This window comes from Sturnira hondurensis, unplaced genomic scaffold (assembly GCF_014824575.4).
Source record: "Sturnira hondurensis isolate 20B ecotype Veracruz unplaced genomic scaffold, ASM1482457v3 Scaffold0011512, whole genome shotgun sequence".
Lineage (NCBI taxonomy): Eukaryota > Metazoa > Chordata > Mammalia > Chiroptera > Phyllostomidae > Sturnira > Sturnira hondurensis.
Window position 1 is genome coordinate 1,762,096 of NW_028084143.1, and position 19,580 is coordinate 1,781,675.

The 19,580-nt window shown below is 45.8% G+C and overlaps 1 protein-coding gene across 2 annotated transcripts in view; it reads left to right on the forward strand.

Moving 5' to 3' along the window:
- The window catches only part of MAP3K21 (mitogen-activated protein kinase kinase kinase 21), a 49,133-nt gene that overhangs the window by 13,810 nt on the left and 15,743 nt on the right, over nucleotides 1-19,580 (forward strand). For both annotated transcript variants that reach the window (XM_037060256.1, XM_037060257.1), the window contains exons 2-4: nucleotides 3,067-3,247; nucleotides 9,050-9,198; nucleotides 12,738-12,913. In XM_037060256.1, coding sequence (XP_036916151.1) covers nucleotides 3,067-3,247; nucleotides 9,050-9,198; nucleotides 12,738-12,913 — 506 coding nt within the window. The remainder of the gene's footprint in view (nucleotides 1-3,066; nucleotides 3,248-9,049; nucleotides 9,199-12,737; nucleotides 12,914-19,580) is intronic.

Here is a 19,580-nt window from a genome sequence, read left to right on the forward strand (position 1 = left end):
TTGGGGTATTTTTTTCCTGTGGTTTAAGAATATGGGGTTAGATATTTTTTTTGATAAACATGAGGAGTAAGAAGTGAGAAATAAATGTAACACAAGCTGACATGGAAGGAAGACAATTCAAAACTTAATCTCTGAAACCAGGTACCTAAGGACGTTCCTGGTTGGTTCGCCCCATTTGTGACCCACGGTGATACTGGTAGCGCTGGGACTGAGGATGTAGGGACACGGATGGCATCTGAAACTGGCTGCATGTTGTAGCCCTGTGGCCTGGGACACTGTGTCTGCACTGGGAATCGCAGTTGCCACTGCACAGCAGGGGGTGAGGGTCAAGTAGAAACAACCACACAGAAAGGATCGGTCAATGGTAGGCAACATTCTTATCAGAACTGGTGCTAACTATCCAATTGTCGTTAATGAAAACTACTCCATTGAACGTCTGATGCGCAAGGACCCGTGTCAGGTGACACTGGGGAGCGCAGGGGACAGCTGTAATACACAGCTCCTGGCATTGAGTAGTTCCTGCGCAATTTAGAACCATACGTTTTAGGTGACAAGATAACCAACGAAGCAATATGTGGATAACGAATGACTGGGAAGATGGAATAGTCACTATTTTGTAGGATGCTCTGGAAAGGTTGCCTAATGAAGCTGGCCCTTGGATAGTGTAGGGGGGCAGAGAGAATGAGAGGCTGTCCCACCGAAGCGAGGCCCACCCCAGGCGTCCTTCCCCTTTCCTTCACTACAGAGTATGGTGTTACGTGTGTGAGTAAGAAAATGGTAAGAGTCTGGGCCTTGCTACTTAGTACCTGTGTGACCGTGAGCATCCACCCACTTTAAAACCTGGTGAGGCCTCTATGTGATGGGTATAAAACTAGGCCAGGGGTCCTGGCTCTCTAATCTCCCAGGGAGAAGAGCGCTTGGGGGAAGACACTTTGAACTTGCAACGCTTGCTCAGTATTGGCGACATATCCCCACTCAAATGGCCCTTCTCGTTTTGACAGGGAGCCCTGTGTTGGTTCTCTCCAGGGGCACCAGTTCTTTGGCTTTCGTGGCCATCATTCATTGTAAACATTTGATGCCGTGCTGCGAAGACCGTGGGAGTCCATCGCAAAGTGAAACGTCAAGCCTTGCGAGAGACCTAGTATTTCCCAACAGCCAAGAAACTGTTTTTGAAGGTTTGCTAAAAACACTTGCAAACCCTTTGCTAAAATTGTGTACGTGTGTGCGCGCCCATGAGTGCACGATCCTTATGAAACGCTCACTGAACTTCACCGTTCTCAGCACGTTGCACGACTCCCTCCTCACTCCAGCCGTGTGAGGTGCCCGTGATCATGGTCCCCATGGCAGCCAGGGGCAGAAGCGGGACTCCACCCCACCCCTGCCCCCCTTGGGAATGGTCCAGTGACAGGAGATCGGAAGGCAGCGTGGGTCCAAAACAAAGAGCGGTTTCCCTCATGAAAACCGATACAACCTGCCAACTGAGCAAAGCAGGTGACACTCGGGACCTTGGCCTCTAGGGTCAGACTGCTTGAGCCTCACCACCTCTTCATCGCGTGACCCTGGACAGATGACTCAACCTGGCTGGTTTTAGTTTCCTTATCAAGCCCAGATAATGTATAGTACATACCTGTACGGTTATAGTGGGCTGACCTGATTAAGATGGTGGTAGGTGTGCCTGACAAATAGAATGGACTCTGTCAAACAATGGTTTTCCCTATAACTAACACTTGGGGTATTGGTTCTCTGTATGATCATGCTCCAAAAATGAAACATGAAGGATGTCTAGTGCTGTTCTCCAGTTTTGAAGTAGTGAGGCCAGAGGTCCTGTAGTGGCCGGGGAAATGGAGGGGGGTTTGCAGAGCATTCAGGTGTGGAGTGGGACGGCGGAGCTGTGTGTTGGAGTGCAGGCTTTTAGGGCCGGAGTGAGGAGATCAGTTAGAAAACACAGCAGGGTTGGCCCTGGCTGGTGTAGCTCAGTGGTTGAGTGCTGGCTGCAGATCATAAGGGTTGCCGGTTCAAATCCCAGTCTGGGGCACCTGCCTGGGTTGTGGGCCAGGTCCCCAGTAGTGGCTGTGTGAGAGGCCACTACGCAGTCATGTTTCTCTCCCTGTCTTTCTACCTCCCTTCCCCTCTGTCTAAAAATAAATAATACAATCTTTGAAAAAAGGAAAGAAAAGAAGAAGAAAGAAAACACAGCAGGTTTAAACTGCCCCCTTTACAGCAAATGGGAGGAAGGACATAGGTGAGCTGCTGCCCGAGAGCCGTGTGGAACCCTGGGAGCATTTCCGTGTGGTTATGGGCAGAGGGCAGTCAGCCCTTCGAGAGAGGGACCTGGTGCAGGGAGGGGTGAGCTGGTGGGCAGGAGGGGAGGGAGTGGGAAGTGGCTTATTTCAGCTGCTGTCACCTGCCGGGCTGGGGCCACTGTCCTGCGCCGCCCGAGTTGTGCCTGCGCACTCGGCGTTTTGTTTGGGGTGGGGGCCGGGGAGTGGGCATCCGGATAAAGTTTCTATAGAGTTTTCACTTTTTGCTCTATTTTGAACTTCAGGAAAGCACTCCTGCCTCATAAAATTTCTTCATGACTTAAAGTACCTATGAGCATTTTTCAAATGTAATGTTCGAGAACACTTTTGGTTTGGGGAATATGTCATCTCTCTGAGAGAGTCTTTAATACAGTCAGTAGAAAAGACTCTGCCTTCAGGTGAGGACCGGCCTCGTAGGAGGACACAGTGTGTCAGGTAAACTCGCAGGGACTTGGGATCCTGCCTGTGCTCCCTCAGGAGAGGGGTCCCAGCCCCTCAAAATCACTTTCACATGAAGAGAAGCACCCACAAAGAGAGCTATGCTGTACCGTGTCTGTGGGCTTCTAAAGAAACACTTGCCACTTGCTGCACAAGTGACCCACTAGTGGTTAAAATGCAGGTGGTGTAAGGAAGGTAAAATGGTAAAACTGTAGTTCATTCTCGTGTATTCTGTCCACTGCCTTGGAGGCTGCTGAAAATACAAAGGAAAAAAATGTGAGTGGAAAATGATAAAATGTTTATAAAAATATATTGCTTTTTTTTAAAGTTTTGCTGCTTGAGAAGATAGAGCATGATGACTTCTGCAGTAAAACGCTGAAGATCACAGACTTCGGCTTGGCGAGAGAATGGCACCGGACCACGAAGATGAGCGCGGCCGGCACCTACGCCTGGATGGCCCCCGAGGTCATCAAGTCTTCCCTGTTTTCTAAGGGGAGCGACATCTGGAGGTGAGCATCCGGCTCTTCTTCGCTTTGCAGCCGTCTGCAGAAATGGGCTGCTCTGCGTCCCGGGGGGAGCCCCAAAGTATTCACTAGCTCTGAGCATAAGGGGCAACGTGGGCCTTTGGAAGAGGGTATTAGAGTTTTGATCCTAGGATCAGAGTGGAGCAGGTAACCTGAGGTTTTTATCATCATGACTTCCATTTGATAGGAGAGCCCTCTCATTTAATCTGAGGTTTCAATAAAACAGGCTATAATTGGAGTTCACAGTAATGCCGAGATTTTGTGAGTAAGTACAGTTAAATTTTCACTGTAAGCAAAATTTTGATTCCTCATGATTCCCGGACAAAATAGTAGCATGGAAGGAGTTTGAGGTAGACAGCATCTTCTAAAGATCAAAGCTCCCAGTTTGAGAACAGAGAGCTGGACCAGGTGGGACCCCTGGTTACCCAGGTTTTCCGTTCAGCTGCGTGTCGTCTGGGGGCGATGCTGCTCCGCAGCAGAGAGACGGAGAAGACCACTCTGCTGAGTAGTTACCATCCACCAGGGGCTTCCTTGCTTTTATCTAGTGCTCATGAAGTCCTCTGTAAGAGTTTGGCATTCTGAAAACACTGTAAAAGTTAATTGCGGTGTATTAAAATTCCAGTCCTTTCTTTTGTATTTTAATCATTTTATTGAGATATGATTCACGTGTCATACAATTTACCCATTTAAATGGCGTAGTCTGAGGGCTTTTAGCATTTACTAGAACACGAACAAATTTTAGAACATTTCTATAATCCATACAGGAAACCCTGTGCCTCTCAGCCATCACCCCCAGCACTCCACCCCTCCCAGGCCCCCGCTGATGTTCCATTTGTATCTTTAGGTTTGCTTATTCTGAAAATGTCATATAAATGGAATCATCCAATATGTAGTCCTTTGGGACTGGCATTTGTCAATTAGCATAATCACTTGGTGGGCGTTTGGGTTGTTTCTACTTTGGGGCTATGCTGAATGATGCTGCTACGAACATTCGTGAACGAGTATGTGTGAGGGTGTGTGTTTTTGGTTCTCTTGGCTGTGTATCTAGGCATTTAATTGCTGGGCCACGTGGTAAATCCGTGTTTAATCATTTGAGGAGCTGCCAGACTATCTTCCAAAGCAGCTGCTCTGTTCCCATCCCACCAGTACAAGGGTTCCAATTCTCCATGTCCTCGACAACACTTGTTGTTATCTGACATTCCGATTGCAGCCATCCTGGTAGTCACGAAGTGGCGTCTCATGGCAGTTAAGATTCCAAGGCTTTTGTACATCAGAAAAACTTGGGCTGAGAGAGGAAATGTCACTTGCTAAGAGTCCATATCTGAGAAGTGGCAAAGCAACTATTTGTCCACATCTTTCTGACTTCCAAAGCCATCACCAGCAGTGCTCGGTCCCCCTCCAATCATTGGATGCCACAGAAGTTACTCTCAGATTCACACATCAAGTCAGTGGCAGAGACCCTGCAGATATAACTTCCCAAAAAAATTCTTTAAATTGGAACCTGACCCTCTGCATTTCAACTATAATCGAATTGTTCTTTTGAGAAATTTGTCAGCTGTCAGGGGTTCCAGAACATCCTAGGGCCGTTTTGAAAACCCCAATGCTGGGCCATACTGACCAGACTCTGTTCTGGGGGAGACCGATCGTACAGGTCTTCCTGAAACATTCAATGTTTTTTCCTTGGTTTAATTACAGTGATTTTCTGACCATATTTCATCGTTATCTCAATGCCAAGATATGTAGATGAAATAGGTGATTCTTCTAAGAAATTATACTTCAAGACTCTAAAAACTAATAAAATACATCAAAATCAAGTTTACAGTTAATATATTACTGACAACTACAACTAATATATTACAACAACTATTACTAACTGTTTACAGTTAATATATTACTGACCAGCCATCAGCCGGTCATTTCATGGGCTTCCTTTATACACTGTGTGATTACAAGCTGTGCAGATGGTATATAATCTATATAAACCCTTAATAGCAGCCCTATTATTCTAAGCGTAAGGGAGAATCAAGAGGTACGAAAAAAATTCTAAAACCATCCAAAATATAGGTCTTTGAGTCTATGCAGTTCTTGGACAGGCTGTCTCTCAAAGCGTGTTTATTTCTAATTCTCAGTTTCATAAGCTGGAATTACCAGATTTCAAGTCAAATTAGCTAATTAGAATAGGGGAGAGGGAGGCTAAGCTGAAACCAGTAAAAAATGGCGGCTGGAAGCAAATTAGACCCGAAGGAAAAGGTGTGAAACGCTAGGAAAAAGGCCTGGAAACGACCGGCTTTGGAGCCATGGAATTCATTACGAGAGGGAAGCATGCTGGGGCCCCTGCGTGTCGGGTCTGGGGCGCCCAGGCCGCCTCTGGCCTGCGTGAACCTGTGCTTTCGGGCCTCCTTTCCGAATGTCCCCGAGAAAACGATTTCATTCAGGAAATGCCGCTGCCCTGTGTGCGGTGCTGCGGGCTGTGTGTTCGCTGGTGCGTTCACAAACGTGCCTGCCGATCGCTTCCTCCTTCCGGACTTTAGACTCCTGGGCGCCAAGACGGGTGTTCCCTTTGGGTTTGGACAGCGTCTCTGTACCCCAGTTTCAGAGTCAGTACCAAGGTACCCAGAGGTTAAGAAATTTGCTCAGCTTGCAAAACCGGCAAGTGGCTGGGGCCCCAGGCCTGAGATGCTGCTTTGGCTGCCGCAGCCCTTGACCTTCAGGCTACTAGAGCGCTCGGGCAGGGCTTCGTGTGTCCTGTCGCCTCCTAGTGACACAGTACTTCAGATACGCACTGCACTTGAGATACATAGTTCCATGGAAATAGTTCCAGTTTCGCTTTGGTTTTACCTGGGTAAACAGGTAAGCCTTCCTCTCTCTGTAAACAGTGACCTGGCGTAAATTCGTCATTCTCTGAAACTTCCCAGAAACCAAGCTAAGTTGGCGTCCCTTTTGGTTCTGGGTTCCTATTTGCTAATGAGAGTAGCAAGGACACTTCTGTGATTTTAGACACATTTCAGTTACTCCAGGACTGCTTTGGTCCCCCGTTCTGAGGGGACTTTGATTCATCTGTGAGTTAGATTTGCTTATTCTTGAAATTAAGAATTTGATTTTCAAGAAACTAAGCAGATAACCTTTGAAAAAGATCGGTTGCGACTTCATGGTTATAGCCTGGTGCGATTTACTACTACATTGTATATTCCTTTAAAAAAAATAATGGGCCAGCAAACAGAAACAAACTGATACAGAGAACAAACTGACGGTCCCCAGATGGGAGGGGGTGGGGGTGGGTAAAAAGGGTGAGGGGATTACGAAGTACAAATGGCCGTTACAAAGTAGTCGTGGGGCATGTGCAGCACAGCTGAGGGAATCAGGTCAAACTGGAATAACTGTAGGGTGTCACATGGGCACTAGACCGATCCACGTGATCGCTTTGTAAGTTACGTGTCTAATCACCACGTTCTACACCTGAAGCTCACATAATGTGGTATGTTAAGTGTAATTAAAAGATAAGGTTAGCACCCAAATTGTAAAGAATAAAGAATGGTTAAAACTAAATAGGGCGGGGAACACCCCCTCAAGCACAAACTCCCGTCTGCTGCTTCCAGGCCGCTGTCACTCAGCGGTGCCCACTCCTCGGGCTCCGAGCAGGAGCCGGCCTCCGGGCCTGGGGACTCACACACGTCTGCTGGGGCCAGCAGGGCCCTGGCTGGCGGTCCCCGCAGCCCTGCCGCTGGACCCATTCCGTTGTTTCCACATTATTTTTTTCTGAATGCTTTCCCTACACAGTCTAGAGCAGCAATTTTCCACCTCTTTGATCTCATGGCACACATAAACTAATGACCAAAATTCTGCGGCACACCAAAAAATACACTTTATTTTTTTATCTGACCAAAAAAATAGGTATAATTCTGACTCATTCACTCCAGGCAGCTATCGTGTTGCACTGTTGCCATTTTTTTTTAGTTGACGATCTAAGGGAAAAGAGGTCAGTGCCCCTGACTAAACCGTCAGGTAGCACAGGTTGTGAACGCTCTCGGAGCACGCTGGCCAAGCGTCGCTCATCCGGAGCCCGGCAGGCACACTCGGAGAGCCTTTCAGAAAGTGTCATGGTACCGGGGATGGCCGGAGCCTCAGTCCAGAGAATCGGCAGCTCCGCAGGTGGATCTGCCCCCAGGGGGCCTTTCCCATGGTGTCTGTGACCTGGTGGCCCCACATCTCCTCACAGCAGAAGATAAAAGATTAGAAAAGTAAATAGGACTCTAGGGCTGTGCTAGTGATGTTAATAGAAATAAAGAAGAAAGCAAATAAGACTTTCTTATGTGCTTATGGGTTTCAGTGTAAAGTCAAGTGAGTCTGGAGTGACTGACTTTTTTGTGTGTATTAGCAAAAAATAATTTGAGTGTACTTCCCATTTTGAAGAAGATAAGGGGGAACTAAGGTACTGACCGATCTTGTAGGGGAAATTAAATATATATAATGTGCAAACTTATTTCCAGGCTACTCTGTGTTGCCTTAGAGTCTGTGGCATGGATGTGGAGTAAAATTTGGTCCTTTGGCTCTATTTAAAAAATTGGTTTAGTTGTGGCTGGAGTGGCTCAGTGGACTGAGCACCAGCCAGTAAACCAAAAGTTCACGGGTTCAATTCCCTGTCAGGGCACATGCCTGGGTTGCCAGCCAGGTCCCTGGTTGGGGGGGTGTGAGAGGCAACCGATTGCTGTCTCTCTCACACGTGGATGTTCCTCTCCGTTCCTTCCCCATTCTGTCCAAAAGTAAAATAAATAAAAAATTTTAAACATTGGGTTAGAAGCCCTTTCACTGTGTCCTCTCTCATATTTGTAATTGCACTTGCCTTTGATGACCTGGAAGAGCTATGAACCTGGGTCGCACCCGCCAACACTCCCAGAGCTTGGCAGCAGCTACAGTCCTCTTGGCTTTTCCCTCCCAGCTCACCTCGCCCTCCTCCCTGCAAAGTAGACATGGGATGTGCTGCCAGCAGCCCCAGGGAGGCCCTCCTGATTCCTGGGGCCTGTTACTGTTAAGCTGCCTGGTGAACACATTTTTAAAATAGCTCCTCAAATAGGAAGTGAGAGTCAGAAAGATGAACAGTTTTGACAAACTATTTAAAAAATCCTTCCATCTGAGTCCAGCGGTGTGTAGCATGAGATGGACGTAGGGCGCGCATCTTCTCGTCCTATCAGTCCTCACGAGGTTTTATCTACACGTGGGAAAAAGAGGCAGAAAGAGAAACGTCAGAACAACCACGTTACTCTCAGAGAGCAGCCTGGCTCTGGCCCCTGCTTGGTTCGATGTGACAACACCTGAGTTTTCCTGTTCATTACACAGTTTTCTTTTTTAAAAAAATATTTTATTTATTTATCTTTAGAGGGGAAGGGAAGGAGAGAGGAAGAGAAACATTGATGTATGGTTGCTTCTCATGCATCCCCTGCTGGGAACTGGCCCCTGACAGGAATTGGCCTGCAACCCAGGCATGTGCCCTGACTGGGAATCGAACCGCGATCCTCTGGTTTGCAGGCCCGAGCTCAATCCACTGAGCTACACCAGCCAGGGCCATTACACAGTTTTCATCCACGCAGTGAGTGCACGCACAGCTCATTTCTGGAAATAACCATGTTTGAGATGCTGACCTCTCCCCTCTGGAGGAGGGCCGCTTTCGTGGAAGAGAAGGTTCTCAGGAGCAGCTGGAGGAAGGCACTGATACAGTTGTCCCACCCGCTGTGCCCGAGGGAAAAGCCCAGCCGCCCGCCTCATTCACTTTGTGACCCCCTTGCCTTCCAGCTACGGCGTGCTGCTGTGGGAGCTGCTCACGGGGGAGGTCCCCTACCGCGGCATCGACGGTCTCGCTGTGGCTTACGGCGTGGCGGTCAACAAGCTCACCTTGCCCATTCCCTCCACCTGCCCGGAGCCCTTCGCCAAGCTCATGAAAGGTACGTGCGTACAAAATTTCTGTGGTTCTGATTTCAAGTGCTTTTTCAACAGGACTTGTGCTGTTTTAGAGTTAGAAACCTTGTCTTTGATCTCAGATGTCAGGGAAAATCTTGGCAAAGTAAGTAATTTAAAAACAGTCCTAGCCCTGGCTGGTGTAGCTCAGTGGATTGAGCACGGGCCTGCGAACCAGAGGATCGTGGTTCGATTCCCAGTCAGGGCACATGCCTGGGCTGCAGGCCAACTCCCAGCAGGGGACTCACGAGAGGCAACCATACATTGATGTTTCTCTCCCTCTCTCCTTCCCCTCTAAATATAAATAAATAAATAAAATCTTAAAAAAAAATAAATAAAAACAGTCCTGTTTTTATCAGGGACTCATTTATGTGCAAAATTCACCGGAATGGTAATAAAGTTTTCACCGAGTAGAATTCAAAGACGATGTTGTGTGGGCTCCAGATCTGCTATTTTAAGTCTTACCAAACGTTCAAAAATGTTTTGCAGCCTTACCTGGCGAGGTTCGCCCTGACCTTAGGTGTTTGGTCCTCATCTCTTAAACATTAACTAAGTCTTTTTGTGAGCAGCCAGTTACCTTACTTAGTTATCAGCCTCTGGCTTAGAACCTCTTTTGTGATTATAACACGTTAGAGACTCTGGTGGCGCTGGGTTGAGTGGTGGGCGCCTACAGCAGTGAACCCCCCCGGCCAGGGCAGCTTCGACCCTGACCCTCAGAGCTCACAGAAGGCACGCGTCCCCTTAGAATGCCATATGCTGTAGAGGACAAAAGCCTTGTCTTTAAAGAAAAAAGGACAGATCACACGTGTGTAATAACAAAGTGTCGCATTCTTTAAGAAAATGTTTTTAGGAACTTACTACAACAAAATTTTCAGAAACAAGAACCAAAAATAGTAAACAAATTACAGAACATCATCAACTTATTTATGTAGCACACCAGGCAGGTTTTGTGCTAGAAACAGAAGGGGGGAAATCTAAACTGAATAAAAAATACAGGAAATGGGTATTCATAAATTTCTGGGTAACTGAGACTTAAGACTGTTAAGGACCAGGGGGTCCTAAACATCAGAAGTATACTTTTCTACCTCAGCAAAGACTTTTTTTATTTTGCAAGTCAGAACCTCATTATTCACTTATCAAATATATAGACAGAGTTTGGTTGATTTATTAAATTGAATACCAGTGTCACTGTAGTTGACTTTGTCACATGCTGGCTTTGCTATGTTTTCTTACACATTTTCCCCAATGACCCTGGGCCCTGTGACTGGGGAGACACTGAAATGTGCTTCCATAAAGTTTGGGATATTTTATTCATGAATAATTCAGCAAATATTGTTTGAAAGCCTGCTACATTTCCAGATCTAGAAATGTATGAGGCCTGCCCCAGAGAGATCACCATCTAAATTACTGCAAACCCAGGCCCTGGCCAGGTAGCTCAGTTGGTTAGAACATCATCCCGATACGCTAAAATCATGGGTTTGATCCCTGGTCACAGCATATACAAGAACTGGCCAATGAATGCAAGAGTACGTGGAAGAACAGATTGATGTTTCTCTCTCCAAAAAAATCAATAAATTAAAAAACATTTAAAATACAGCAAATCAAGCACTGATTCTGAGTCACTACAAGCCTTCTTTTCAGTTTCAAAGGTTGTGATACACATTGATTTCCTCTGTAAGGACAAATGAAATCATTCCCCACGCACACCGTCCTTTAGATTCTCATACAGGGGGTTTTGAAGTCTGTGTGTTGACAAGGCCTATACTTTGCTTTGTCTTCTCCTGTGACAATGTCAAGTGCCCCTCCAGGTTTTCCAGCACAGTCCCCGCATTGTGCCTCCCCACCTGGCTGTTTCTGCCACAGCTTTCTGTGCGCTTCACTGCGGTCATTTCTCTCCTCCTTACTGAAGCCTGGGCTTCCCCATCATCCCTTCCTCGGCTCCTGTTCACTTGACTCATCCCAGCACTTCCGTAAACACTGGGTGTGCCGTGAGCACAGGTCACCAGCACTTCCCATGAGCGTGTTCTGGAGCTTCGCCGTGAACTTGAGGTCTTCTTTGCAGTAGTTTCTTCCCAAGTGCATTTGGAAGTGTTATCCTGAGAAAGGCAACGTGAGAATTCCTTAAAGTCTCCATTACAAGAGGCTGATAAAGGAATGCAGAACTCCACACAGGATGCATCTACTTTATCTTCAGTTGCTACCGTTCCAAGTTTTGGATTCTGCAAGATCGGAGTTACAACTGTTCGGTGTGCGATATCAATTTTACACATAGGACTAGGTCGAAAATTCAATTTTGGGCTTTCTGATAGTAAATTAAAATTTATATGAACCTATGAAGCTTGAAACTTAAAAAATATCCACATGATAAAAATTAAGACAGTTAAGTATTCCTTGGTATGTGTATGTCCTTTATCGTAAAGGGTATATAATTAAGAATTCAGCCACTTTTGAGTCTGCAAGTCAGATCCTATCAAGCAACCTGCCCTATATGATCCATAATCCTTTCAAAATTTTAAGTTAGCTGTGGCCAGTGTGGCTCAGTTGAAGCATCAGGCCACACACCGAAAGGTTTCAGGTTCGATTCCCAGTCAGGGCACATACCTATGTTGTGAGTTCTGTTCCTGGTTGGGCCGCGTATGGAAGGCAACCGATCGATGTTTCTCTCTCACATCAATGTTTCTCTCTCTGTCTCTCTGGAATCAATAAACACATGTTTGGGTGAGGATTAAAATAAATAAATAAATTTAACTTAAAGACAAATAGAAAGAGTCAATAAATTTAACTTCCCAAATGTTCTCAGAAGGAATGATCAGAAGCCCCCTCCAGTAATAAAGAAGAGGTGGGTAACCCATTTACCCCCCCAAAACCAGCCATGTACTCCGAGCGGTGACAGGGAAATGCTAGGGCCTCTGTGAAGAGGGAACCCATGCTGCTTACCCATTCTCTCTTCACGAAGCGGGGGGGTTGAAAGTCACCAGGGGCCGAGAGTCACCCCTCACTATTTCATCAGCCATCAGTGTTTTCATAGCGTTTTAAATGCCTGGTTTCAGTTTCACAACAACAATACCAATATTTATTTTGAAAGGAAATCCCATCTTCCAAGTAGAGAACAGGAACAACGTCCAACAGGACCTCTAGGAATAATCTCTAGGAATAATTGCAGGAGCTTTCAACTTGTCTGCGGCAGACCTGGAGGCTGCAGGGAAACGTGGGCTTCCAGGAACACTGCGTACCTTGTGCGGGCAGCTGTGGGTCCGAGGTCAGCGTGCTCTTAAAGGAAACGGTGAACAAGGTGGAGTTCACCTTGAACTCCAAGAGCCCTACCCCACGGTGATTTCTGTGCCTGCCGCTGGCAGGGACCCTGCGTGAAACAAGATTCCCAAATCCCTGTCAATAGAATGTGTAGTTTCCTGTGGATCTGTCAACACGGGCTGATAATGTGAACTCCGCTGAGGAGTTCTCGTTTATTAACGAGATGCTTGTTTGTTTCAGAATGGGGTGGTAATGAGATTCTTGCTTTTTATAGAATGCTGGCGGCAGGACCCTCACATTCGTCCGTCATTCGCCTTAATTCTTGAACAGCTGACCGCTATTGAGGGGGCGGTCATGACCGAAATGCCTCAGGGATCCTTTCATTCCATGCAAGACGACTGGAAGCTGGAAATCCGGCAAATGTTTGACGAGTTGAGGACAAAGGAAAAGGTGAGGGATATGTAATGACTGGCCCGATAGACTGGCATTTGTGGAGGTTGTGGGAAATGTGAGTCAAGAACCACCATTAGCATTATTCTAAGGTGTTTTCAGGCATCGATGTTTATTTATTTTTTTTAAGAGACTTTATTTATTTATGTTTAGAGGGGAAGGGCAAGAGAGAGGGAGAGAAATATCAATGTATGGTTGCCTCTCATGGTTCCCATGCTGGGAACTGGCCTGCAACCCAGGCATGTGCCCTGACTGGGAATCGAACCGTGATTGTGTGGTTCGCAGGCCCGCGCTCAATCCACTGAGCTACGCCAGCCAGGGCAGGCATCAGTATTTATTGATTCTTGCTTTTCAGCTAAAACAAAACTACTGGGCTTGAAATGTGGAATAGGAAAATAGAGCCCATTTTGTGTTTCCCCCATCCTCTTCTTTTTCAAGCGGAGTATTGTGAGTTAAATCCTGGACTCACATCGTTTTACCTTTAAAGGCTTTAGCTTGTATCACTAACTAGTAAGAATTTTCCAAATAACCTTCTTGCCATTATTATCTTCAGAAGTAACAGTAATCTCCTTGATACCATGTAATGTTCCCCGTTCCAGTAGTTCAGTCTGTCTCAGGGCCTTCTTAGAGTTGGTTGGCACAAATCAGAATTGAAACAAGGCCTGTGTGCTGTTTCTAGTTGTATCTTTTAGAGGCTCTTTTAGGCTAGCCCCTCCTCTTTTTATCTCCAAGACATTGCTTTTGGGGGAGAAACTGGGGAAATGTGTAATTTTTTAAGCTTTTTAATATGAGTTCACCTTTGGCTGGTTCACATGTTTTAAGAAGGAGAAAAAACAAAGCTGTATGTTAAACATGTTGAAGCTGCATTTATGTCCCCACAACATGAAATACGAGAAGTACAAACACACCGAATTGGAAGGCAGACTTGCTGGCTTCGAAGTGAGTTCAGTTGGCCCGGTCTCCTTTGACTGATGACCAGTGGCTGGTCATGGTCACTGAAGAACCTCAAGGTCAAGGCATGGGTCTGTGCTTTGGAAGCAGTACTTGTTTTTTTTAAAAGACATCGTAATAGTAGCGTATTTTGATAATTCAAGGTTTATTCTGTTGGTCTGAAGTGTAAACTGTTCAAAGGGTTGACTTCTCCTTTTGTGGGTGCAATAAATGGGCTAAAGTACAACACTGCAAGTTTCTGATAAGCACTATAAAGCCATATATATGAGTGTCCAGGAAGGAATTTGTATGCCTCATACACTTGTGATTCTAGTAGCAGAGTTCTTTTTAGGCAATAACACTGTGCTAAAGAGTCTGTTTGCTTATTCCAATTTATGACCTTGAAACAGGGGATGATGGTATAGCTGAGCGCCATTCTCCCGTGGTAAAGTGACCTTGACTTAGGCATTGTGGCTCTGAATTCCATCTCTAGACTTTCACATTGACTTTGATCCTAAAAGCCAATAGCCAATCTTCGTGCAAAGGGAAGGGAGGGCAAAGGAGGGGATAAGATATAGTCATGGTTTGAAGATACATATGTAACCATTTCTTGGGCCATTATATACATATATAGGACTCTATATGTGTAGATACTGTATATAATACTGTGCATGACATCAAGACAGCCAATGCCTAAATTCTGCCCTTGAATAGCTTCCTTTTGTTATCTTGCTGAATGGGGAATTAATAAATATCTGTCAGAGTTAGTCCTCAAAGTGCAGATTGTTTTCTAAAACAAAAGTGAGTTGTAAAAACGTGTCCATGGGGAAACCATTCTGCACTTCAGTGCTGTAGTCTTTTCCATCGAACAGATAGTGAATGTCCACTGTGGTCCAAGAACAGAGCCAGAGTCCTGGGACAAGAAGACGAGTGTGGCCGCCTGCACCCTGGAATGGGGTCCTCTGCACACCAGGCTGGACACTGGGATCTTGTTGACGAGTTTTTAAAAGGGTCTTCGTGGGCTCTTCCGTCAACACTTTTAAGCCAAATATTGAAGTCAACTTCCCTGCCCTCTTCCCTGATTCCACTTTCTTTTTTATGTTAACAGGATTACTGTTCTCTTAGGCACTCAGTCTCAAAGGTGCCTGAGGCTCCGTCCCCTAACCCCAAGTCCTCGTATCAGCTGGTCACTGCCACAGCATCCTACCTGGCTGCCCTTCACCGATAGTCCTGCTTCCCTACCTTACCCCTTACCACTGCCAGTGGCCCCTCCAAATGCACATCAGAGCATCCTTCTTCACGGATGCTTCTTCCTGAGGAAAGGACTCCATTTCCTTATTAACCCCCTTGCCCTTCCACAGTTAGCCTCACCTTGTCCCCAGCCATTCTGAAGTCCTTCCAGGTCTTCTGATGCCACGTCCCTGACTTCCAGCCTTTCTGTATGTCTGTCGTCTGTGGAGAGCACTGTCCCCTCCCTAGCTCTTATCCCCGCCCCACATTCGCTGGCCCCAGCAGCCTCAGCCCCCTCTCCTTGCTGCATCTGATAAAATCTTGTCATAGAAACCTGCTCCTCCCTTACAATGGCTGGGCTGAGTCATCATCATCATTATTATTTGCTTGTTTAATTGTTCTCTGTCTGCCTTTTCTGCTAAATAATAAGTTCACGAACTAATGCTATTTCACTCTTGGTCATTTTCATCCGTAGCATTGACCACAGTACAAAGTATGATACTTGGTACATGGTTGGCGTTAAATAAATATGTTAAATAAACCTGAGTAAACTTTTTAAATATGCCTTCGATTTACCATTAAAGCCTATACAAGCTTTTTAAAACTTGTATTGAGAGCTCCCAGCAATCATGATGATTGGTGTTACTATTTTAAGTGACAAATGAATTTGGAGTGTATGAATGTTATGAATCCTAGTGCGAATCTTAGGCTGTAGCAGAAGCCTATAGCTCGGCTACTTAACCTTTAACCTCTGGGTGTGTATTGTTGAGAAACTTCCACACACGCACAAGGAAGTTGAGGCTGATCACTTCGGTATTGTTTGTGTCAGTGGAAAACAGGAAGTGACCCAACACCCAGTGAGAGGGGAGCAGGTGCCCGACCCGAAGTATGGACGAAGCAGGAGCCTTCACGGCAGCTCAGATGCGTGACCTTGGGCTGCGTGCGTCTTTGTGGGTGACTCTCAGACACGGCGCTGGGCGGGAAAGCGAGATGCCTTGGAAGGTTTACATCGCGCTTTACCGCCATTGGTGTAAATTCATACAACCATGGACAACGAAACTATTCAGATGTACCAAACAGCCAACGGCAGAGGCCGGGGAGACCGGAAGGGGACCAGCTGATGGGGGAGGAGGGCGGGCACGGGGCAGGATTAGATCCAGGCACGGAGGATGGAACAGACCTGAAATACACACTTAGCAGCTATTAAATATTGGCGGCGAGTGCGCGGGTGTTGGCTGTTCTACTTAGAGTATGTTTTAAACATTTCATAAATTAAATGATTAAAATAAAGTTTAGAGAGAAATATGTAAGCTGCAAATTCTTTTTTTTTCTAAAATTTTTTTTTTCAAGAAGTCAACTTAGAGGTAATTCACTCCCTTAGATTTTTCAGGGTTTTGTAGGTTTAAAAATACAAAACACGCAAACGCAGCCTTAGGCCCCAACACTACCAATGCTCCTGTAATAACAACTAATAGTCTGTTTGGCGGTTCAGATCCAGGCCACAGTCTGGTGGTCTGTTTCCCCAGGCCAGTTGCCACAAGGCAGAAGAGGGGCCTAGACGTCTGGGCAAAGAACAGAGATGGACACAGAAGGGGTGGGGGTTGCAGGGCTGCCCTCCCAATCTGATGAGGGAGGAATGATGTTGTGTGTTGTTTCAAATGCAGAGGTACAACCTCTTGGGCTCCAGCCATTAAAATCTGGTCCCCAAACCAAGACTGTTCCAGCCTACAGCCCATTTCCCCCCAGGAATTCACCTGGGCCATGGGGGTATCTGTATGGGATTCCAAAATCCAAAGGAGCCCCTCCCCCATTTTCATGTGAAATCTTTGGCAGAATGCCAGGATCTAGAGCCGTCCAGGGTCATGGTCAAGACCCACGCCTGGAGCCAGACAGCCTGCTGGCGCTGGCCTCTGCCCTTGCTGGCCCAAGGCTGTTCTCTGGCCTCCTCACCCTTCGGTGTCCCAGGAGCACTCTCCCGGGCAAAGCTGCCTATTTCCAGCACTAAGTGTTAGCCTTAGAACAAAGAAAGTGGCGGCTTTGAGGGTGTGGGGCAGGTCCCAGCGGCTGCACCGCCCCCCACCCAGGCCCAGGTTTTAGCAATCGGTGATACAGGAAAATGACCGACCGGATTAACTTCTTCAATCCTGCAGTTCTTTGAAGAGTTATTATCAGTGATGTTATAAGTGTGTTTCTTGGAAACTTGAATACAATTTGCGGACTTAAAATGATACAGAAAAGACTCTAATGGATTTTTTTGTACACTTCCCCAAATTTTCAGGAATTCTAAAATTAGATGTTTGACAGCAAAAATAAAAAAGATTTTGGGATATTAGGAGAGGACTTTGAGGAAAAATAAAAGTCAAAATCACAGATTTTAAAATTTGGAAATAATGTTAATCATTGTTATCTTAAACTATTGTATTCAGCTATCTTTAATTAGTGACAATCCCCTTGGTGGAGGTATAGCTAGTGAGTTCATTCTTACTTATCTTGTGGGTTTGGTAGAAACCAAAAAGCATGTTTCTCACAAGTGGATTCTGCTCTTTCTCCATTTCGAGGTTTTTATAATAGTTCCTTTGTTCTTCTTTGAATCTGTTTAGCTGTCCTAATCGTCCCAAGTGTCTGTGCTTTTTCTAGTGTGGCTTACACAGCGCTCCTTGGAATACAGCATTTATGGTGTATTTCAGTTTATAATGTGAGCCTATACAATCGTTTTCTCTTTTTTACTCCCAGGTTTCTAACCGCATCTTGTTGCTACAGAGCGTGCTCTATCTACTCTCTGGCTCACTGATTGCTCGAGGTAGGAGGCGTCAGACTTGGAGTTAATGGTCAGTGACTTGGCTGGCTGTGCTCTCTGTTATTCAGTAAACTGTAGCCTCCACAGATACTGGCTCCTCCCCGAATTCCTGGCTTCTTATCTCTGAGTGTCTGCCTTTGTGCGCTGGGCGAACAGAGTGCCTTTGAACCCCTATATGAAGGCATGTCATCGTTAATGATTAACATCTTCACCAGGTGTCTGGATTTGCCATTAGAATGGACGGTGCCAGGCAATTAAACAAATATTACTACTTAGTAATCCTCAGACACCAAAAGAATTTTCTGTGTGCTTCATAGTTTCAAAGTATTCAAAAAGGTTCTAATGCCCCATGTTTTTTTTTTTTCTTTTTCGGGTGCATGTTTTAAAATCCATTCAGAAGGAAGAGTACTTAGGCTGTTTTCTTTCTGGCCTTATTCTTTTCCTCTTATGAAGTCTCAGGCAAGAGATTTCTTTGCTTTTATTCAGCAGGTTGTTGCGAGGGGGATTCACATTTTAGCTTGGGACCGGGGATTAGAAATGGCTCCTCATTCAGTTACTGTAGCAGGAACAAACAAAACCCCTGATTGAATGTACTGTCCTTATCTCTTCCTCATGCCATTTCATTTCACAATAGCTAATTGGATTGATATCAGCACCACTGAAAAGTAATATCTTAACAAAAGGGCATACAGTAATGAGCTAGAAATTGGAAGTGACTGGAAATTATCCTCTGTCCCCAAATACACTGCAGTAAGATCTCCAGTTTGGACAAACTGGTGGGAGAATGCTACCAATGAAATAATGCATCCCATAATATTTTTTAAAATATGTACTATTTTCTGTCTTTATTTCTTTTTCAAGCAGTACGTGATGGTTTGTGTCTGGCACAGTCTTAGGAAGAAATGCCGCCCTGCTCTGTAAATAAGTCAGCTGCTGCATATAAGCAGCAGGGACTTGAATATCAAGTGGTCTTCAGTAAGTCATTGCTCCTGCAATTTGGGCTATGAAGTCTGCTCAGACAAATAAATTTAAAGGCTATTTCAAAGGCTAATTACAGTCCACTTTGGTAGGGTTACCGTAAGTTCAGAATTCGTGTGATCTGAATAAATAATGTTTTGTTTTGCTTTTAGAGCTCCTCCTTCTCTCTCTGTGTTTCTTTTTTATCCTCACTCAAGGATGTATTTGCTGACTTTTAGAGCGAGAGGAACAGGGAGAGAGAGAGAAACATTGAACAGTTGCCTCCGTTACACACCCTGACCGGGAAACCAGCAACCTAGAGTATGTGCCCTGGCTGGGGATCGAACCCACAACCTTTATGGGTTCGATCCTGTATGGTGCAACACTCTAACCAAGGGAGCCACCGGGCCAGGGTGTCCTCTGTCTTTTCTTAATAATATTGTATTTTGTTGTGGAAGGATAGACTTCTGTTTATTTCCTTTACGATAACTGTACTCACAGCCTCCACTTACTCTTTGAGTCCATCTGTCCAAGGTCAAGGGCTTAGCAGACTCATGTAGCATTTAGTCACGGGTTCAGCTATGGTTTCTTCCCTGAGCCTCATCTTACAGTTTCTTCACGCACCTATGTTGTTGTTCTTGTGCACATGGGCGGTAATGACTATATATAGCATGACGTCGTTTGCACGGTGCTCAGAGCTCACAGCCCCAGCACCGCCTGAGAAGGCGGGGTTTCTGACTGCGCGTTTGGCAT